The sequence below is a fragment of the Camponotus floridanus genome, unplaced genomic scaffold (assembly GCF_003227725.1).
Source record: "Camponotus floridanus strain SB8 unplaced genomic scaffold, Cflo_v7.5 scaffold52, whole genome shotgun sequence".
NCBI lineage: Eukaryota > Metazoa > Arthropoda > Insecta > Hymenoptera > Formicidae > Camponotus > Camponotus floridanus.
Window position 1 is genome coordinate 577,845 of NW_020229681.1, and position 16,920 is coordinate 594,764.

At 32.2% G+C, this 16,920-nt stretch overlaps 4 protein-coding genes across 6 annotated transcripts; 2 read left to right on the plus strand and 2 right to left on the minus strand.

Annotated features, from left to right (window-relative positions):
- Window positions 1-1,245: 1,245 nt before the first annotated feature.
- On the plus strand, window positions 1,246-8,036 carry LOC105259493. Of its 2 annotated transcripts, XM_020030074.2 has the most exons (6): window positions 1,306-3,219; window positions 4,923-5,125; window positions 5,370-5,717; window positions 6,179-6,181; window positions 6,367-6,447; window positions 6,915-8,036. In XM_020030074.2, the coding sequence occupies exons 1-6, from the start codon at window positions 1,398-1,400 to the stop codon at window positions 7,113-7,115; spliced, it is 2,658 nt and encodes an 885-aa protein (XP_019885633.2). In that variant the 5' UTR covers window positions 1,306-1,397; the 3' UTR covers window positions 7,116-8,036. The 2 variants fall into 2 exon arrangements, with proteins under 2 accessions (XP_025268344.1, XP_019885633.2); XM_025412559.1 differs by lacking the exon at window positions 6,179-6,181 and having other exon boundaries at window positions 1,246-3,219.
- A 1,339-nt stretch (window positions 8,037-9,375) lies between these two features.
- Window positions 9,376-12,764, plus strand: LOC105259498 (WD repeat-containing protein 91). The gene is made up of 8 exons (XM_011271479.3): window positions 9,376-9,708; window positions 9,886-10,150; window positions 10,232-10,347; window positions 10,588-10,775; window positions 10,849-11,164; window positions 11,256-11,377; window positions 11,450-12,104; window positions 12,200-12,764. The coding sequence occupies exons 1-8, from the start codon at window positions 9,589-9,591 to the stop codon at window positions 12,347-12,349; spliced, it is 1,932 nt and encodes a 643-aa protein (XP_011269781.1). The 5' UTR covers window positions 9,376-9,588; the 3' UTR covers window positions 12,350-12,764.
- A 52-nt stretch (window positions 12,765-12,816) lies between these two features.
- On the minus strand, window positions 12,817-14,371 carry LOC105259496 (transcription initiation protein SPT3 homolog). The gene is made up of 5 exons (XM_020030080.2): window positions 14,216-14,371; window positions 13,902-14,132; window positions 13,493-13,807; window positions 13,226-13,413; window positions 12,817-13,150 (listed from the first exon to the last, which is right to left on the minus strand). The coding sequence occupies exons 1-5, from the start codon at window positions 14,274-14,276 to the stop codon at window positions 13,010-13,012; spliced, it is 936 nt and encodes a 311-aa protein (XP_019885639.1). The 5' UTR covers window positions 14,277-14,371; the 3' UTR covers window positions 12,817-13,009.
- Window positions 14,372-14,586: 215 nt separating this feature from the next.
- LOC109609734 (exosome complex component CSL4) lies at window positions 14,587-15,775 on the minus strand. Of its 2 annotated transcripts, none has more exons than XM_020030085.2 (5): window positions 15,597-15,775; window positions 15,405-15,520; window positions 15,070-15,318; window positions 14,911-14,992; window positions 14,587-14,849 (listed from the first exon to the last, which is right to left on the minus strand). In XM_020030085.2, exons 1-5 carry the CDS (start codon window positions 15,631-15,633, stop codon window positions 14,728-14,730), a joined length of 606 nt encoding a protein of 201 aa, XP_019885644.1. In that variant the 5' UTR covers window positions 15,634-15,775; the 3' UTR covers window positions 14,587-14,727. The 2 variants fall into 2 exon arrangements, with proteins under 2 accessions (XP_019885644.1, XP_019885640.1); XM_020030081.2 differs by having other exon boundaries at window positions 14,588-14,849; window positions 15,070-15,321.
- Window positions 15,776-16,920: the final 1,145 nt, after the last annotated feature.

A 16,920-nucleotide genomic window follows, 5' to 3' on the forward strand; every position in this document is an offset into this window, starting at 1 on the left:
GAAATATGTTTTTATTCACTATTTTTTTAGTTTTGTTTTAATTATAATGATAATTATAAATGAATACCGCATAACATTGCTGCAATGACAAAGGCATGTTGGAAATACATGCAATTGTTTAGGTCGAGTGTAGCAAAAAAAAAGAAGATACATTTCTGCGAATTATATTTTTAGTCTATAAATAGTGATCTCAAATCGCTAACGAGATAAGAGGAAATCCGCATAAATGTCTACGTCGATATTTAATCTATGAATTATGTTTAAATTATTCAATTTTCTTGAAAATATTTCATTTGTTATATTTAAACATTTTTCGAGCATATCATATAATAATTGTTGAATCTTTTTTACTTTATTTCTATATACATATACAGAAAATTTCAAATTTTATAAGCTATCTCTTTCTTTCAATATGTAATTCGATTAATCATTTCAATGCTCTATCGTAGATATATATTTTATAGAAAGGATTATATCATTTTCAAAACTGTTTTAAATATCAAGAGTTTATTCCTTTAAACTATTGAGTTTAATTCAAAATTACTATAATTTTCTTTTAATTGTTTTTATCCTGTTTAATCGATTCGTTTGAATTAAATTATTATTACAATCATAATTTACTTATACTCTAGATTATCATAATTTTCCCTTTGGTACTTTTGTTTTATTAATTGTTTCATGTATTTAGACTCAATTATTGCAATCATAATAATTGTACATATGAAGCGTATGTATTCTATTTATCATACAAGTAATTAAATTTAAATATAAAATACCTTTAAAACTGTATATTATATTGTAAGTATAATATTATGCAGCTACATTTTTTATGCTGGCTATTTAATCAATTAATATAATTTTCACATTAATTTTTGTTTCTTTTTTTTTCAACAAATAAAACAATTAAATTTTCGATATGTTAAAATAATTTGAATTAGCAGGTTCCCTTCATTTGTTGGAAAATCTTTTTCTTTGTGATATTTGTATAATCGACGTATTCTCAGCTGATCGTCTGACAAAATCCCTGATCACAGGGGTCACAAGGTCACCACCCACACCACGATTCCGGTGGCTCAGCGCAAACGTCGAGCAGGTTGCGGTGGATGCAGGCGCGGCATCGCGACGCCAAAGCGACGAGTTTCGCGTTGCGCGCGGCGCCGTCGCTCGATATCCGCTGCGGCACAAGCCGGTCATCCGGTTCCGCCGTCGCTGGTAGCGGCAAACATCGCGGGCGTCGCGGTGCCGACGATGTAGTGGTGGTGGTGGTGGCAGTGGTGGTGGGAGCAGCCTCCGTTTTATTTCTGTCCCGGTCTCGTCGGGGCCGGTCTCGCGAGTATATCGAGTACGTTTTCCATCGCGAAAGCCTCCCTCGCGAGGAACGTCAACGAAGATTCGTGATGGAGGATAGTTACACGGTACACAGACGTCGCAAGGCGGCCGCTAGGAAACGCGAGAAGACGCCCGAGCCCTCGTCGAGGGGTGCCGCGTCGCGCATGGATACTTCGGACGACGAGGACGAAGAGAGGCGCGCTAGAATGGAGAGGATGGCCGAGGAAGCTGAGAAGATAGACCAACAGCAGAAGGAAAACAGATTGACGCAGCAACAACGAGAGGAGTCTGCGAAGGAATCAGAGAACCAAGACAAGAAAGAGGATGTTCACCAAGAACAACGTCCTGTCCGAAGAAGGGACAGAACTGACGCGAGAAAGTCTGCGAACATGGATGATATGATAGCTATACGTGCCGAAGTAGCTGCCAAATCCATGGCGGCTGGGAATAGTTCTGGGAAGAATGACACCGCAGAGGTTGATGACAACACGCGATTGGTAAAGCAGATCACTGAAGAAATGAACAAGTTTAATGATGAGAGTACCATGAAGAAAGAAGTCAACAAAGCTGAGATTGTTCAAATAGTCGAAGAAAACCTGGTCGCCCAGAAGGCGTCGGAGACACCGAAGGAAACGAATGGCGAAATCGTTAAACCTGCCGAAGTCCGCAAAGTCGAAAGGCGATTTAAGAGAAAGTCAAAGGACCGCGTAGAAAGGTATAGTCGATCAACAGATTCTAGCGATGCGGATGAGAAGAGCGAATCAAGTCAAAAGAGGACAAAATCGCCGGAAGCAGTAAGGCTCAGGGCAAAGAAGACGAGTGGAAGAAATCGTGTCAGTGATCCGGAAATTCAAAAGAGGGATGTCGAGAGACAAAATCGAGAAAAGAGATTGTCGAATCAAAAAAAACTGGAGAACGAATCTCGAACGAAAGATAATTCCGAGAAACCACGTTCGAAACCACCTTACAGTCAGACTGAAGATTCGGACGAGGATTCAAAGACTATCAAGAAGAACGAGAACCTTCCACCGAAATCTGAAGAGCGAATGATTAAGAGATCTCCGATTGAATTGAAAAAGCAGATTATTCCGCTGAACAATGAAAGTCTGATCGAGGATTTTGCGAGAGCTCAGAGAGAATATATGTTGAGGGAGCGCAATATTTTGGATCCCGACGCCGCAGAGGTCTTCCAGGATGCAGTTGAAACTAGTACTTTGAGGAGGCGAAAGTTCAGTTTGGCGCACACCGAGAGTGAACATGAAGAGCTCGTTCAAGACTTAACGGAGTCTTCCGATGTAGCTAAGTTTTCCGATAAGAAAAAATCGTGGTTCTCCTGGATGTTCTTCTGGCGTAGAAAACAAAAAGATATTAATGATATCGTAGAAGAGAAGATTGAGGACGAACCGAAGCCGACTCCGAAAGTTGAGGAGATCAAAGAGAAGAAGCAAGAAGTTCCAGAAAAGGTTACTCTGTTGGACTTCTTTAGAGCGTTCAAAGATGTTGTCGGCGAATTCAAAGTCTTCGTCGAACAAAATCCACGAGAGGCGACGATCATCAGACAGCTACGTAATCGTTGCATAGCCGGATTGCTGCTTGTAATGATCTATTGCGGTCTCGGTGGCTTCCTCTTCCGGTTCGTTGAGGGTGCCTTCGAGACGTTCTACAAATGCGGGGTGAAGCGCGTGAAGAGAGACTTTTTGGATAGTTTATGGAATTACAGTCACAATTTGAGGGAGGATGACTGGAAGAGTATGGCGCGTAGGAAGCTGATGGAGTTCGAAGAACAGCTTCATACCGCTCATGAAGCGGGCTTGCATAGTTACAGCGGTCAAAAGAGCTGGAGTTTCTTGAACGCGGTCTCGTACTGTCTCACCGTCATCACCACCATCGGTGAGAGAATATTTTAGGGAAGGGGAGAGAGTTGGATCCAGAAATATAATTTTCTCCTGAAATGAAGAAATTGATTCTCTCTAAGATCCTCTTCTACTAATTCTTGCATTATTTTTTAATTTTTTTATCAAGTTTGAAAATATTGAAGTAATGCAAGTATATCTTCATGATAATTTAATCAAAATAAATTTCTCCTCCAATTAAACTATTAACATTTTGAAACTTTTTTGCAAAAATATATATATTCTTCAGTATTTTCAATATTTTTGCACTTTATTAAAGACACACTTTAATTATACCTTAGTTATTAAATTATATAATATATATATAATTTAATTATATAATATATATATAATTTAAGTTATTAAATTATATAATATATATATAATTTAATAACTTAATAATATATATATAATTTAATAATTAATTATAAATTAATTTACAATTAATAAAACTATATTTTTTTCTGAAATATATAACAATATTTATCTAACAATAAAAGTTTTCTTACGAAAGAAATCATTTTAAAGTAGTAGCTATAATAATAATCTAAATTAACAGAGTTGATTTTAATGATTTAAAAAAAACTTTAAAACTTTAAGACTTTTAATTGATTAAAATAAATTTGTTAAAATAAATTAGATTGCTATTATATATAATACTGAAAATACATTATTTGTTTAATATTTGCTATTCTGAAGGGCATTATGTTAGTGAAGTATATTTTGTTGCGACAATGAAGGCACGCAAAGCTAATATATATATATAATTATATCTATCTTGCGAAAATTTACGAATAAGTTTCGTGCTTCACGTAAAACGTTTTATAGGTCTCGTATTGATTTTCTGACACATGAATGCAGTGAAATTCTGTTGTCTAGGTTCTGATATAGTGTCTCAAAAGAAACATTGCAGATATAAAATTTAATTAAACAAAGTCGTTTGAAACCTGTCAATTTCGATTATTTCTAGCCAATAAATAAACTAATAAAGCGAAATATTATAATGAAATAAAAAATATTTTAATTAATTAATTAATTCAATATATTTTCAATATATTTGTCCAACGGAATTTTTTAAATTCCGATTTACATTCGAAGTGCGTGTGCACCGAAACTGTCTAGATCACCAGGTGAACGTGATAAATTTGGACCAGAGGAAAAGGCACGAACGTCGTTGACTCGTATTACGTAATGCTTACAGTTTTTCCGACGAAATAGTAAACTCACAGCTGAGTACACCTGAACGATACGATTCTATCAATGAGATTGTTCAATTGCATCGAGCCAAATTGATTTCTTCTTCAATCTTGCGAGTCAAATCTACAAGGGAACAACCGTCGACTACGTCGCTGAATAATCTAAAATTAGATTAATCGTAAACGAGTCGCTTTCGATTCAACAAGAGATCAACGCAGACAAAATAAACTACTGACTGTGAGAAACTTCACGCCATATATGTTTTAAATGTAACGTTTCACTGTGCATATTATAATATTAAAGAAATATATTCTAAAAAACACATGCGTGATCAATATTACGTAAATATAAGTTCTCATACACAATATCAACTGTACTGAATTGAGCGATTTTTTTTCTAGAATATAATATAAGGAAATATGATACATGAATATATCAATATTAATTATATATTATACTGATATATTTATATTGTTGTGATCTAGACAGTTTTTTTAATTTCAGGATACGGGCATATTTCGCCAAGTACAAATGCAGGAAGAGCCATCACAATCGTATACGCTATTTTCGGTATCCCGATGTTTTTAATTATCCTGGCCGACTTCGGTAAGCTATTTACGCGCGGTATAAAGTTCCTGTGGGCATTCGTAAGAAGATTATACTACACTGGTAGCTGTCGCAAGGTTCGTCGCACTGGGCCTGTTCAGGTGAGACGATAAAATGCCTCAAAAAATATTAAATCAGTAAGGGAAAAATTAAATTAAAAATTAAAATAATGAAATATTAAATTATCCGGAATTTCTTTTTTACATTAAATTTGACAATTTTTGAATTTTTAAGATATTTCGCATTTGTAGTATTTTTTATATATTTTATTTTTTAATCGCTTGATTAATTAATTTAAAGTTAAGTATTGATTTTACCTTGTCTACTATTCCTGGGAAATTGCAGGAAGTGATGAAGGGCGTGCAACTTGTATATGACTTCGCGAAATTTCGACGGCCGTCGCAGATGAATCCGGAAGACATCGAGGAGATGCAGAGGCAACAGGTGCAACAACAGACAGTTCTCAATCTGGACGGCAACGCACCGGATACGCCAGGCACACCGGCAATGTCGGCATTTGCCATCGATGACGAATTCAATCTGCCGATCTCGGTCGCGATCGTCATCCTCTTGGCCTACATCTTCATAGGAGCTACTTTGTACTACATGTGGGAGGAATGGAGCTTCTTCGAAAGTTTCTATTTCGTCTTTATCTCCATGAGCACTATAGGTTTCGGCGATTACGTGCCACAGGTGATTATCTCCTGAATGTAAAACCAAACATTTTCCACGTAAATATCTCTTTTTGTATAAAAATTTGTATAAAAATTGATAATTATGTGAGAATCTCTTTTATAGCGTCTAATTTATAGCGATTTGTAAATGTTTATAATTGATATAAATCAAGAGAGATAAATTGTACGAAATGAAGGTATTAAGTAGTAATTAACAGAACTTGCTTGAGTAAAATATATTACTTAATTTTTCATTTTTAGTAGTACATGAATGATTCATGAATAATGATTGATTAGTTGCTACGATATTAGTTTGTTTAAGGACAGCACGATGTCCTCGAGCGAATTCACGAATTTTGTTTCATTTGCCCTTAGCGCCCTTTTGAATTTATCACTTCGAGTTTATGATCCCACGACTTTCATCTTGTACAATAAACGATTACTCTAGTGTTTCTTTCTTTCTTTCACGGTGGCGTTCAGATGGTAAGCTTTTCAACATGCCAAAACTTTCTAAAAAAAAAAAGCGTATATCATCGTACATTCATTATTTTTCACATGCTTATTTTCTTTTGCAAATCGTCTAATAAATTAATAAACTTACAAATCTATCGCGATTTATCGAGATCCATGATTCACCTAATTTAACATAAATTGATTGATTGATTTAGAATCCCGTATACATGATGTGTTCGATAGTATATCTGGTGTTTGGTCTGGCACTCACATCCATGTGCATCAATGTCGTACAGGTGAGCAAAAGAATTTTCATATATATGTTTTGTGTATTCACATTCTTATTTATTAGAAAATATATATATAATTTATAATAATATTAAAACTATATTTTTTATTCATATTGTTGACTATGAATATATTGTACATATTGTTGATTATTATAATTTTCTTTTCTGATTCTCATTTTTAAATAAAACAGTTTTCAAAAATTTTGATATTAATATCTAAAAGATATATCATGAAAATAATATATATTTTTAATTAACGATAATATATAAATTTAACAATTAAATTATAATATAATATTTCTTACATTTATTACTTCATTCGTGTATATGATTATGTTGATTTAACGATACAAATGATTAAAACTAAAACTATAAATTATATATTATATAAATTATTATATATACTGCAACTATAAGCCAAGGAAATAGTGCTCATTAATCCGATCGAATTAACCCAATTATATTGCTATCAGGTGATGCTATCAGATTCATTCAAGCATGCGACCCAAAAGATCGGTGCCACGATTGGTTTCGAGGTCGCCGAAGATGACAATTCAGTGAAACCAGCACCGCCCCCGCCGGTCGAGATCGCGGACATTCACGTGAGCTTGAAAGAGTCCGAGAGCGACGAAAGGATCGCGCCCAAGGCCAAACAAGAGGACATCGATCTGTAGATGCATTTCTTTTTCAGAGAAACTCCTACACATTCGAGTGCTCGCTCGTTCATTTCTTGAAATATGCGTGCGTTTTCCGGTCTAAAAAAATAATCGTTCACTGGCTTATACAACGCACGGGATACACAATAACAATTTCCAATACGCACGCAAAATCAAGCTTTATGGTTCAAGAAAAACAATCATATTCATTTGAGGGTCCATCTTCATATTTGAGATCTATCGAAGTTTGATTGAAGACAACTAATCTTGGAATGTTTGATGTTTTTTCAAGATTGAATTTGCGGATGGATGTTTCAGGTCTAATTAAATATTTCGCTTATTTTCAATAAGCTAAAATGCTGTGAGATTTAATACTTTGAAATCCAACTCTGAGAATTTGTAAAATCTCAAAGTTCTTCTTATTCTATCGATACATAAAAGCGATCCCACGTATTTTGACTGCATCAGCAGAAGAAAGCATTATGCGCTATTACACTTCCGTCTATTGCTGAGATCGCGACTAAACGTGACTTTCTCAAATGTATATATTTCTAAGATAGGCAAAAATGCCGATAACGATGCCGATAATTTTATGAAACTGGAGATTTAATATGCGCTTATCAATACGATCACGTAACGAGTTGCCTGAAGAGATCTAATACTAGAGCTTTAGTAGAAATTCGCATATAAAGTGATAATGTGAGTAATCCAACGAAAGTATCGAATTCAAATTGTCCGAAACGATATGCACAAATGTATTTAAATGATGTCTCGTTAGGCGAGTATCGTATACGGAATTTATGATAATCTTGTGAAAAAAAGTTTATTTACAGAAAATCATGCCAATGATATGATGAAATACCACTTGTTGTTCGTATTTTGCAATTTGGCTACAAAAATTTTAAAATAAAGAAATAATTCTGCTTTATAAAATTTCATTGTGACATTATAAAAAATAATTATACAATTATATATATATATATATATATATATATATATATATATATAATTTGTTTACGTTTTTCTATTAATTATTATTGTGGTATTACATATTTCATAATACCATTGGCAAATAAAACAACAAGTTCTTCAATCTAAGGTAAATAAAATATATGTTTGATTGCGCGATATCTCCAGTAGTAATAATTATTGATACGACAAATTGCGAGAAACTATTTTTCTTAAGATACATACATCGAACAAGAGGAATATCGCCACTTTGTAGCCGCGCTCTTGCCAAATATATTCGCGGGTCAGAATATATCTCGCGATTTATTTTTTGTAGTATAGTGTCTATTGACAATAAATGTAAGGAAATTCAGGTATTTTGTATATTCTGTAATTCACATCATAATGTGATTTCCTTCCTGAATTGACTTTTATATGTGAAATGTAAAATTCGAGATGTGAACTTTAAGCCTGTATAATTTCTTTTTCTGTGAATTTTCTTGTAAATTATTCTATGATTCTCTCTGCCGTTAGGATTGAAGGAAAAAGTTATGTCCTTGAATTTTTCTTTGTACAAATAGCAAATTTAATTTATATAATTTACGCAGCAATTGTCTCTTTGTGATTTTTAACGAGATCTTATCTATAATATACGTATAAGAAATAAATAAATTTAAAAAAATTTTGAATGTGAAAATTTATTTCATAAAATTAATATATTCAAAAAAATTTTAATCAAGAATTCACTTCAATATCTAGAGAAAATATAGAAAAATTTAAAGGTTTTTAAGTAATTCTTTGAAATTTATAAAATAATTATATTTCTCTTATTTTTTTATATTTTTTATAAAATATCTTTTATATTTTTTCTATAAACATGTTATTATATAATGTTATCATAAGATTCCAATCAAAAGATTAAAGTATTTAAAAAAAAAATAAATTTGTTATTGAATTTTTATGATAAATATGACAAGAATTCCTATGCATATATGATAAGGTTTAATCCAATAGGTTTAAGCCATAATCAATAGCTTTGTTTGATAGAAATATTTTTTTAATTTTATGTTGAAAGTAAATCTTTTAGTGAATATACATTTCACGATTTTATTATTCGTTAAAATTACAAAAATTAAGTATGTATATTTATATAATGTACATATTACTACAATATATAAGATATTTAATATTATTGTCATTATTATTATTATCCAATATTTCATCATCTTTAAAATTCAATAAATTATCCAAGAAAAAAAGATTTTTAATAATATAAAATAATTTATATATAAATTTCATTTTGTAAATTTTCTTCTGGAAATTTGAATTCATGCTTTTCGTCGAGAATCGAATGCTTATGCGAGAAATTGATCGATACGCACTCGAACCTTCTTTTTAATCGCAATGCCTTTTGTTGGCAAACCTGCATCCATATGGAACCGTTTGTTACATTTCCAGTGAGGAACTAAGATGGCCAAAGGATGACAACATACAACTGTCAATTGATGCGAACGACTGATATTTTAAAGAGATTGGAGGGAAAATGTCTCACGTACAATATGTAGACGAGTTAGTTAAGGAGTATTTGCTCTTCAGGGGCTTTAGTCAAACTCTGAAAGCCTTTGATAATGATTTGAAGGCGGAAAAAGAGAAAGGCTTTAGGGTGAGAATCCTTATGTTTACCTATGTTTTATACACAAGACACTGTTACTTTATAAATTTTATACACAAGACACTTGTTACTTTATAAATAAAGATCATTTTACATAAATTATATGCTGTATTATATGAAAATTGTTGATATCAACAAGGCTAATAATGGCTATGTTCAATTAAACAGGTAGATAAAATAGTTGATCAATTAATGCAATATGTATACAATTATGATCTGATATCGCTAAGGGAATTGTGGGGACACTTGGATACTAGAATGTTTTGCCGACTGGAAAGTCATTTTACACCTGCAATCAGAAAATTGGAAAATGCTGTGTTAAAGATGTACTTGGTAAATGCAGCTGTGAATGGCAAGCAAGATAGAATACAAGAATTTTTTACCAAAATGACAGCAGAGTTACAGGGTCATTCTGAATGGAAGGAGTGGTTTGGTATATCTCTTATCCATTTAATGAATTTATAACGTTGCAAGTTTTGTGAAATTATAATTTGTATGCTTTGTAATATTACAGCACTTCCTTTTATCAAAAATCCTGAAGACAATCCAACTTACTCCGTTCATTTTAGTAAGCAATGGCACGATACTATGTTGGTATCTTTACATAATTTCTTAGCAACAATTTTTCAAGTAGGTAGAAAAATATTTTATTGCACTGTACACACATAATTCTAGAGCTAAAATTAGTTTCCTTATTAATTGATAGTCAAATAATAAAATTAAATATTTTAAATGCAAGTTATTATTTCAATTGAATATGTTTTTAATCAGTGTGAATATATGTTATTTTCCTGTTATGAAACAAAATAGATAAAATATTTTTCAATTATATAGTATAACATAAGATATTTAATATGCTGTTTATCTCAGTGTATGCCACAGCCAACATTACTCACGATAGACGAGGATACAAATAAATTAAAACGATTGCAAGAAGAGAATGAAATATTGAGACAACGATTGAGCGAGTCTGTTAAGATAGAAAACATATCTGATGTGAATCCAGGATCAGCACCTCAACATCTCCCTATCATGGACGATTTTTATATCATTGCTCAGTATGTTTCCTGTCAATATGATTTCATAAAAAGACTATAATTTTTAATTTGATCATCGATGTTTAATTAACAGAGAATCTCCGTTATTGGAAAATCCTAAAACACTAAGGAATCTCATAAAGAACATAGGTGGTGGATCCAGTCCAATTTTAAGTAGAAAGCCGGTGATAAACGTAAAAAAGATCGTGGAACCTGAAATGTGCTCGACAAAACGGACAAATACGAAAGGACGGGTAAATTCAATCAGCAAGTCCGATGCAGTCGCCAAGAGGAGTATCAGCTGTGATTCAAGATTAAGTAGTTCTAGAAAAAGAGACTCTTCTATGGATACTGCTATCGAGAGGAAAACTAAGGAAAAAATAGATTCCAGTTATATTCTCCTAAGTCAGGTAAAAAAAAATATCGTTAATGTCAAAAAATTTCTGCTATTACCTGCTTTATAATTGCTTATATACATAATTTATGTAATACGTTTTACAGGAAGAATATACAGAGCACAAGACCTCCATAATCCAATGCAAAAGTAATGCTAGTGGATCATATGTCGCGACGGGCGATGCTGATGGTATCATCAAAGTATGGACTCCGATTCCCTCGCCAAAGTAATAGTTCATGTAACCTTCTTGTTCCGTGTAACGCCAACATGCGATTCTTACTATCGATATTTTTATTAGGACTGTTACTACGTTCACTTCCGCTACGGCAAATTCCAACAAGGCTATTACTTCGCTAGACTGGATATCAAAGAATGAACGTTACTTTTTACACGGCGACAATAATGGTTTAATCCAATTGCACGACACTCGAGATTGCAAGACGCTTTGGGATATTCAGCATGAGAATTCGCGAATACTCACTTTAATTTGTAATCCAACGGAATCTACGTTTGTTTGTTCCGTATCGGATGGCAACGAGGGTAAATTACTGCTATACGATATAAAAACGAGGAAGCTTGAGAGAACATTGCCGCTGGAGCAGAACGTCACCGCTTTATGTTCCACTTTCAATCATAACGGCCAATTACTTATCACGGGATTGTCCAATGGCAATATATTGATACATGATCTGAGGCGAAACGAGATAATAGACAATCTCAACTGCCACTCTAGCCCAATAATCGATATAGAATTAATTAATGACTTTACGAATATATGCGCGCAAAGCGAAGACGGTAAACTATGCCAAAGAAGCTTGAATCACTCGGGAAAAATCTTGTGGGAGACCAAAATAAAGATCGACAAGAATCCCGTTCACGGAAAGCTGTTTACCTTTGATCAAAGCGGTAGTTATATGTTACTATGTACACAGACTGGAGGAAATATATATAAGGTGCACACAAGTTATTTTATATAAGAGTAAAAATATGCTTAAATTATAATTATATAACTTATTTTGATTATCTTATCTTTATCTCACTATAACAGATGCCACCGGGCGCACAAGGAAAGATTTTAGAGTTAGGCGGACATAAGGGTACCCTATGTTGCGACTGGTCGACTGCCAATCAATCTGGAACTTGCATAACTGGAGGCGCGGAAGGAAAAGCGCGAGTATCGACGCTACTCTCACCATGATATAGGAACAAAATTAGCATCTGTATAAATTCGTAAGACAAATAGTTACTATTAATATATGAAAGATCTTGTAGATATATTATTTTATTCATATTAAGCTCAATGGCTGCAAAACAAGTAAACATTGTATTAGATTTTAAAACATTATATTACGTATAATGCCAAAATATTGGTAATATGTATAAAAAGAAATTCGGATATTTTATGGAAAGTACAATGTATCCCGTCTTGAAAAAGTTACAAGTAGTGTGTACTGTAATATAATAATCTTTTATCTTTGAAAAAAGCAATCAGGGATTATCAAATGTGTAAAATGTACAGAAATTATTATAGGGAAAATCTCATATAAGTAATCTCCAAAACTATATCAACTACATGACAATTTTATTCGGTTTTATAACATTAAAAAAAAGAAAAAAAAATAAAAGAATATCATATAAAATTATTAGAAAAATAAAAAGCATGTACAAAAATCAAGAAAATGTCAATAAATACAAGTCAATTTTAGAACTGAATATATGCATTTCTCAGAATTTTTAGCAATTAAACTTGAGATTAACGAATTGTAGTATAGATTATCTTATTATGTAATGTAAATTTTTTTTTATTATTATTTCAAAGTGATTATTTGAGCTTCTAATTTTCCTCTCACCTTTATATTTATAATGAAAGAAGTTTTAAATTTGATCTTCTCATGGACCATCTGTTAAAAGGACCTATCATATCTAGCTGTGGAGACCAATACCTCCTAAGTGCTTCATTTATCTCTGAAGGAGTAAATGCTTTTGTTACGTTGGTATTCTATAAAGAAAAGAATAAATAATACATATTATTTTGCACTATAATTATTTTTTTTCAATAAAATATAACATTTACCTCCCCATGATAATATGGCTTGTATGTAAATGGATTAACATAATTGAGCCGCTGTCGATCTATGGCATCGCCATGCATTTTATTTTGATCTTGTCGAACTAAGAATGCGAGATCAATAATTTGAGCAACTGTTTCATATGCAAGATAACTTAAAATTGCAAATGCTTGTTTTGACAAAGTAATGTCACCTGCAAGTTATAAAGTATGAACATTGAAACAGCTATATTAAAACATATAATAGTTTTAATATTACTCCAAAGATAATACCATCTAAGCCAACCCACTCGCTGAATTTATAGCGATTCTTGTTCGCAAAGGACACACGACGTGCCCTGCTGTATTTTATGTAACGCATCTCATCCATGGATCTTGTCGCCATATCTGCACGAATGCATCTACGTCGTTTAATCTCATCCATAGTGGATGAATTTTCAAGAAGTTCACCTGTGTTGTCAATCTGTTCTAGAAAAGCTTGAAATGGGATTTTCCTCTTAGTACTATCCAATTGTTCAGAATCCATAACATTTTGTGGCACATCATTCACCATAACTTTTTGGACTGAGATTCCAAGTTCTTTGAGTTCTGAAAAGAAAAGCATGTTAATCTGAAAAGAATAATGCTATATACAATACACGCAATTAAAAAAATTCCACTATACATATTTAAATCCACACACCAAGATATTTTAAAAGACGCTGAAGTTTGACCTTATTTTTACGCAATAAGAAAATAAGGTCTTCTCCATTAATAATGTTATTTTTCTTTGAACCAACTCGTCTATCCGCAATTTCACAAGCTCTCTTGACAATTGTTTTCATTTGCTGTAGCACCACATCCTCTATGATCTTAGCAGATTCAAGCAATGGTTCACTACTATCACCAAATCCATGCATCATTTGTCGAATATCTAAAAATATTCGAATATATTAAAAATATTTAAATTCTACTTAGTAACCTAACCTAACCTCACAAATTAGCAAAAGCATTCACCCTGAGTATAATTCAAGTCAGATTCAGTGTCTGCGGGCTTTGAAAATGACGATTCTGCCATTCTCGTTTAATTACTTTCAATCAAATGACAACGAATAATATGGGATTTTCTTCCAAAAAAGATAAACAACATGCACTCACATGTGCATGTCAATATTTACATCTAAAGGTAAAAATAGGTTGCTAGTGCTGCCACACTATTGAGCTATAAATAAATCAATAAGAAAAAAAATAATATAGATGTAAAAAAGGAAAAGAATACAAATATACATATAACTAAATGTGATATATAAATATATCAAATGAAAAAAATAAATAAAAGGAACTGAGATTGAAATGGTTGAAAAATTTTATTATTTACTGCTGTAAATTATCAATCCATTATTTTCAGCAGCATCAACATGGGAGAGAGAAGTTTGATATTATAATGTCTAGTTATATAAATTTTTTACATTTAAATTATTTAATAGTTAAAAATGTACTTTATAAGTCATGTATTACTTATACGTCTCTCATTGTTCAATATGCTCTGCCGCAACATGTTCTGGCACAACCTTAGCTACTTTTCGGAATTCCTTGCACAAAGATTTTGGACATTGCATTTGTGTCCAGTTGATTGGTACCATAGCTACACCTGTGTAAAATAGGTTGTTATTTAAAAAATCAAAAAGATATATATATATATATATATCTACCTTCTTCACTATGTGCTATTACAACTCCTAGCTCATTTTCCGCAGTACTCAATTGATAAGTATGTGCTTCTGTCATAGGCATCTATCAAGAAATATAGGAAAAAAGCAACAACTATAATCTTGACAAATAATGTTTTCTAAAATAAATTTAAAGGATACAACTCTTGCAAGAATAATATCCCCAGGTCGATAGCATTTGTACATTTCTAATCTATCTTTGTCAATTGCTCGAACATCTTCTTTTCTTAATATCCCTCTGTAAGGTCTCGTCAATACTATATCACCTACACACTTGATGCTACACTTACAAAATCTCTGATTAACTAATGTAACTATAGCTGTCACAATATCCCCCGGTGCAGGAACGATACTTTGTTCTGTTATACCCTGTACCTCTATTGTACGAGTCTGCTGCAATACGTATTTAAATATATATATCTATTTTGTTATTTTGAATACAAGTATACCTTTATTTTTTCAATATAAAAACTAACTTTTTCATTTGTTATTAATTTTACAATGCCAGCAAGCTTTGAATAAATATACCCTTGCTGCTCGTATGTTCCAGGTCCGGCTATATTAACTTTGTCAGATACACATAATCTTTGACCTGTAAGAAACCGATTGAAAAGTTAATTTAGCGTGTTTGTAAAATTTAAATCACTAAAAATAAAAAGAATAGTTACCCGGCACACAAACGATAAGTTCCTCTTGTTCGTTCATTATTTTATTTCGTTCATATATAATCTACATCAATAATTAAATTTATTTATAGAAAATATTAAATCTGTTATAAGTAACCGTGTTAATGATCTATATGAAAGATATCAGAATACATGTAAATAAATTTGTGTAAAAAAAATTTAATTTGTTTAAAAAAAAAAGGAAGTTTTCTCTTTCGAATCACAATTAAAGGTTATGTTAATCATATGTTTCTTCGGGCTGCTAGGTTTGTTCAAAAATGCTATTCGTGAGATAGAATAGTAGCATTTAATTGACCAATCAGTACAAGGAAATTTTTGCTACTTTTATCCCGATTGGTCAATAATTACTACTCTATTCTATGGATAAAATTTCCGAACGCACTTCTAAGCTGAAGTTGATCGCGTAAAAATATTACGTCACGTGACTGGCAACAGCGCGTTATGCGCATGCGCATGACGTTACTTCGAAAATCACAAGTCTTCGGTAGTTCGCGCCGCGAGAATCGCTCTGCATTTTTTGTGATTGTTTTGTGATTGTCGTTTAAAAAGTGAATCTCGCGCACGAAAATCATCGAGAGTTTCATAAAGTGTTTGCAAGTGCCTTTGTAACGTAAATATCACGTACAACGGTTGTTATATCGTGTATCGGCAAGCGGAGTTTTTGCGGAGTCGACTGATGTTATCTTCGAAAATCTCATCGCCATCATTTTCGCGCCGAGGTACATCGGAACTGTAAAGAATGTATACTTATTATCAAGTATGTGTATTTATTATCAAGTATATTTCTTCGTAATTAATTGTATTAGAGTTGTTTTTCCGAATATTGGAAATAGCTGTAAATAAATCGAGAGCAATTTATTTCCTGATCTCGCAGCTTTTGAGCATCGACGAGATGATGTTAGATGACAAGAGATGATTATAATACATAGAATATTAATTAAACTGCAATAAATGTATCGAGATGTTGGCTGAAAAATTAACTAAAATATCATATTCGCGATATATCACGAAATTATATCGAAAATTCGTTAATTATAATAACTACGTAGTTTGGAAAAACATTCTCTGTACACTAACGTCATCTCGGTAAATCTTATGGAAATTATTAGCCATACGTAGATGATAAGTTAGTCCACCTACAGTTATCTACCTATGAAATATCAGGATATTAATAAATCACAAAAATTTATAATAAATTATATAAATTGTAATATTTTTTATCAGTATTTTATCTGTATTTTACAGATTTGCAGTATCATATATATTTTTAAAATTTTTATATATATTATATATTTTAAAATTATAT

Coding starts and splice junctions, on each gene's coding strand:
- LOC109609734 (XM_020030081.2), bottom strand. CDS start 15,633: ATGAACGAACAAGAGGAACTTATCGTTTGTGTGCCGG. Junction 15,521..15,596: donor ACTTATCGTTTGTGTGCCGG/GTAACTATTCTT, acceptor GGTTTCTTACAG/GTCAAAGATTATGTGTATCT. Junction 14,850..14,910: donor AATAGCACATAGTGAAGAAG/GTAGATATATAT, acceptor TATTTTACACAG/GTGTAGCTATGGTACCAATC.
- LOC105259496 (XM_020030080.2), bottom strand. CDS start 14,276: ATGGCAGAATCGTCATTTTCAAAGCCCGCAGACACTGAATCTGACTTG. Junction 13,808..13,901: donor GCGTCTTTTAAAATATCTTG/GTGTGTGGATTT, acceptor TTTTCTTTTCAG/AACTCAAAGAACTTGGAATC. Junction 13,151..13,225: donor AGCCATATTATCATGGGGAG/GTAAATGTTATA, acceptor TTTTCTTTATAG/AATACCAACGTAACAAAAGC.
- LOC105259493 (XM_020030074.2), top strand. CDS start 1,398: ATGGAGGATAGTTACACGGTACACAGACGTCGCAAGGCGGCCGCTAGG. Junction 3,220..4,922: donor CACCGTCATCACCACCATCG/GTGAGAGAATAT, acceptor TTTTAATTTCAG/GATACGGGCATATTTCGCCA. Junction 6,448..6,914: donor TGTGCATCAATGTCGTACAG/GTGAGCAAAAGA, acceptor TATTGCTATCAG/GTGATGCTATCAGATTCATT.
- LOC105259498 (XM_011271479.3), top strand. CDS start 9,589: ATGTCTCACGTACAATATGTAGACGAGTTAGTTAAGGAGTATTTGCTC. Junction 9,709..9,885: donor AAAAAGAGAAAGGCTTTAGG/GTGAGAATCCTT, acceptor TCAATTAAACAG/GTAGATAAAATAGTTGATCA. Junction 12,105..12,199: donor CTGGAGGAAATATATATAAG/GTGCACACAAGT, acceptor TCACTATAACAG/ATGCCACCGGGCGCACAAGG.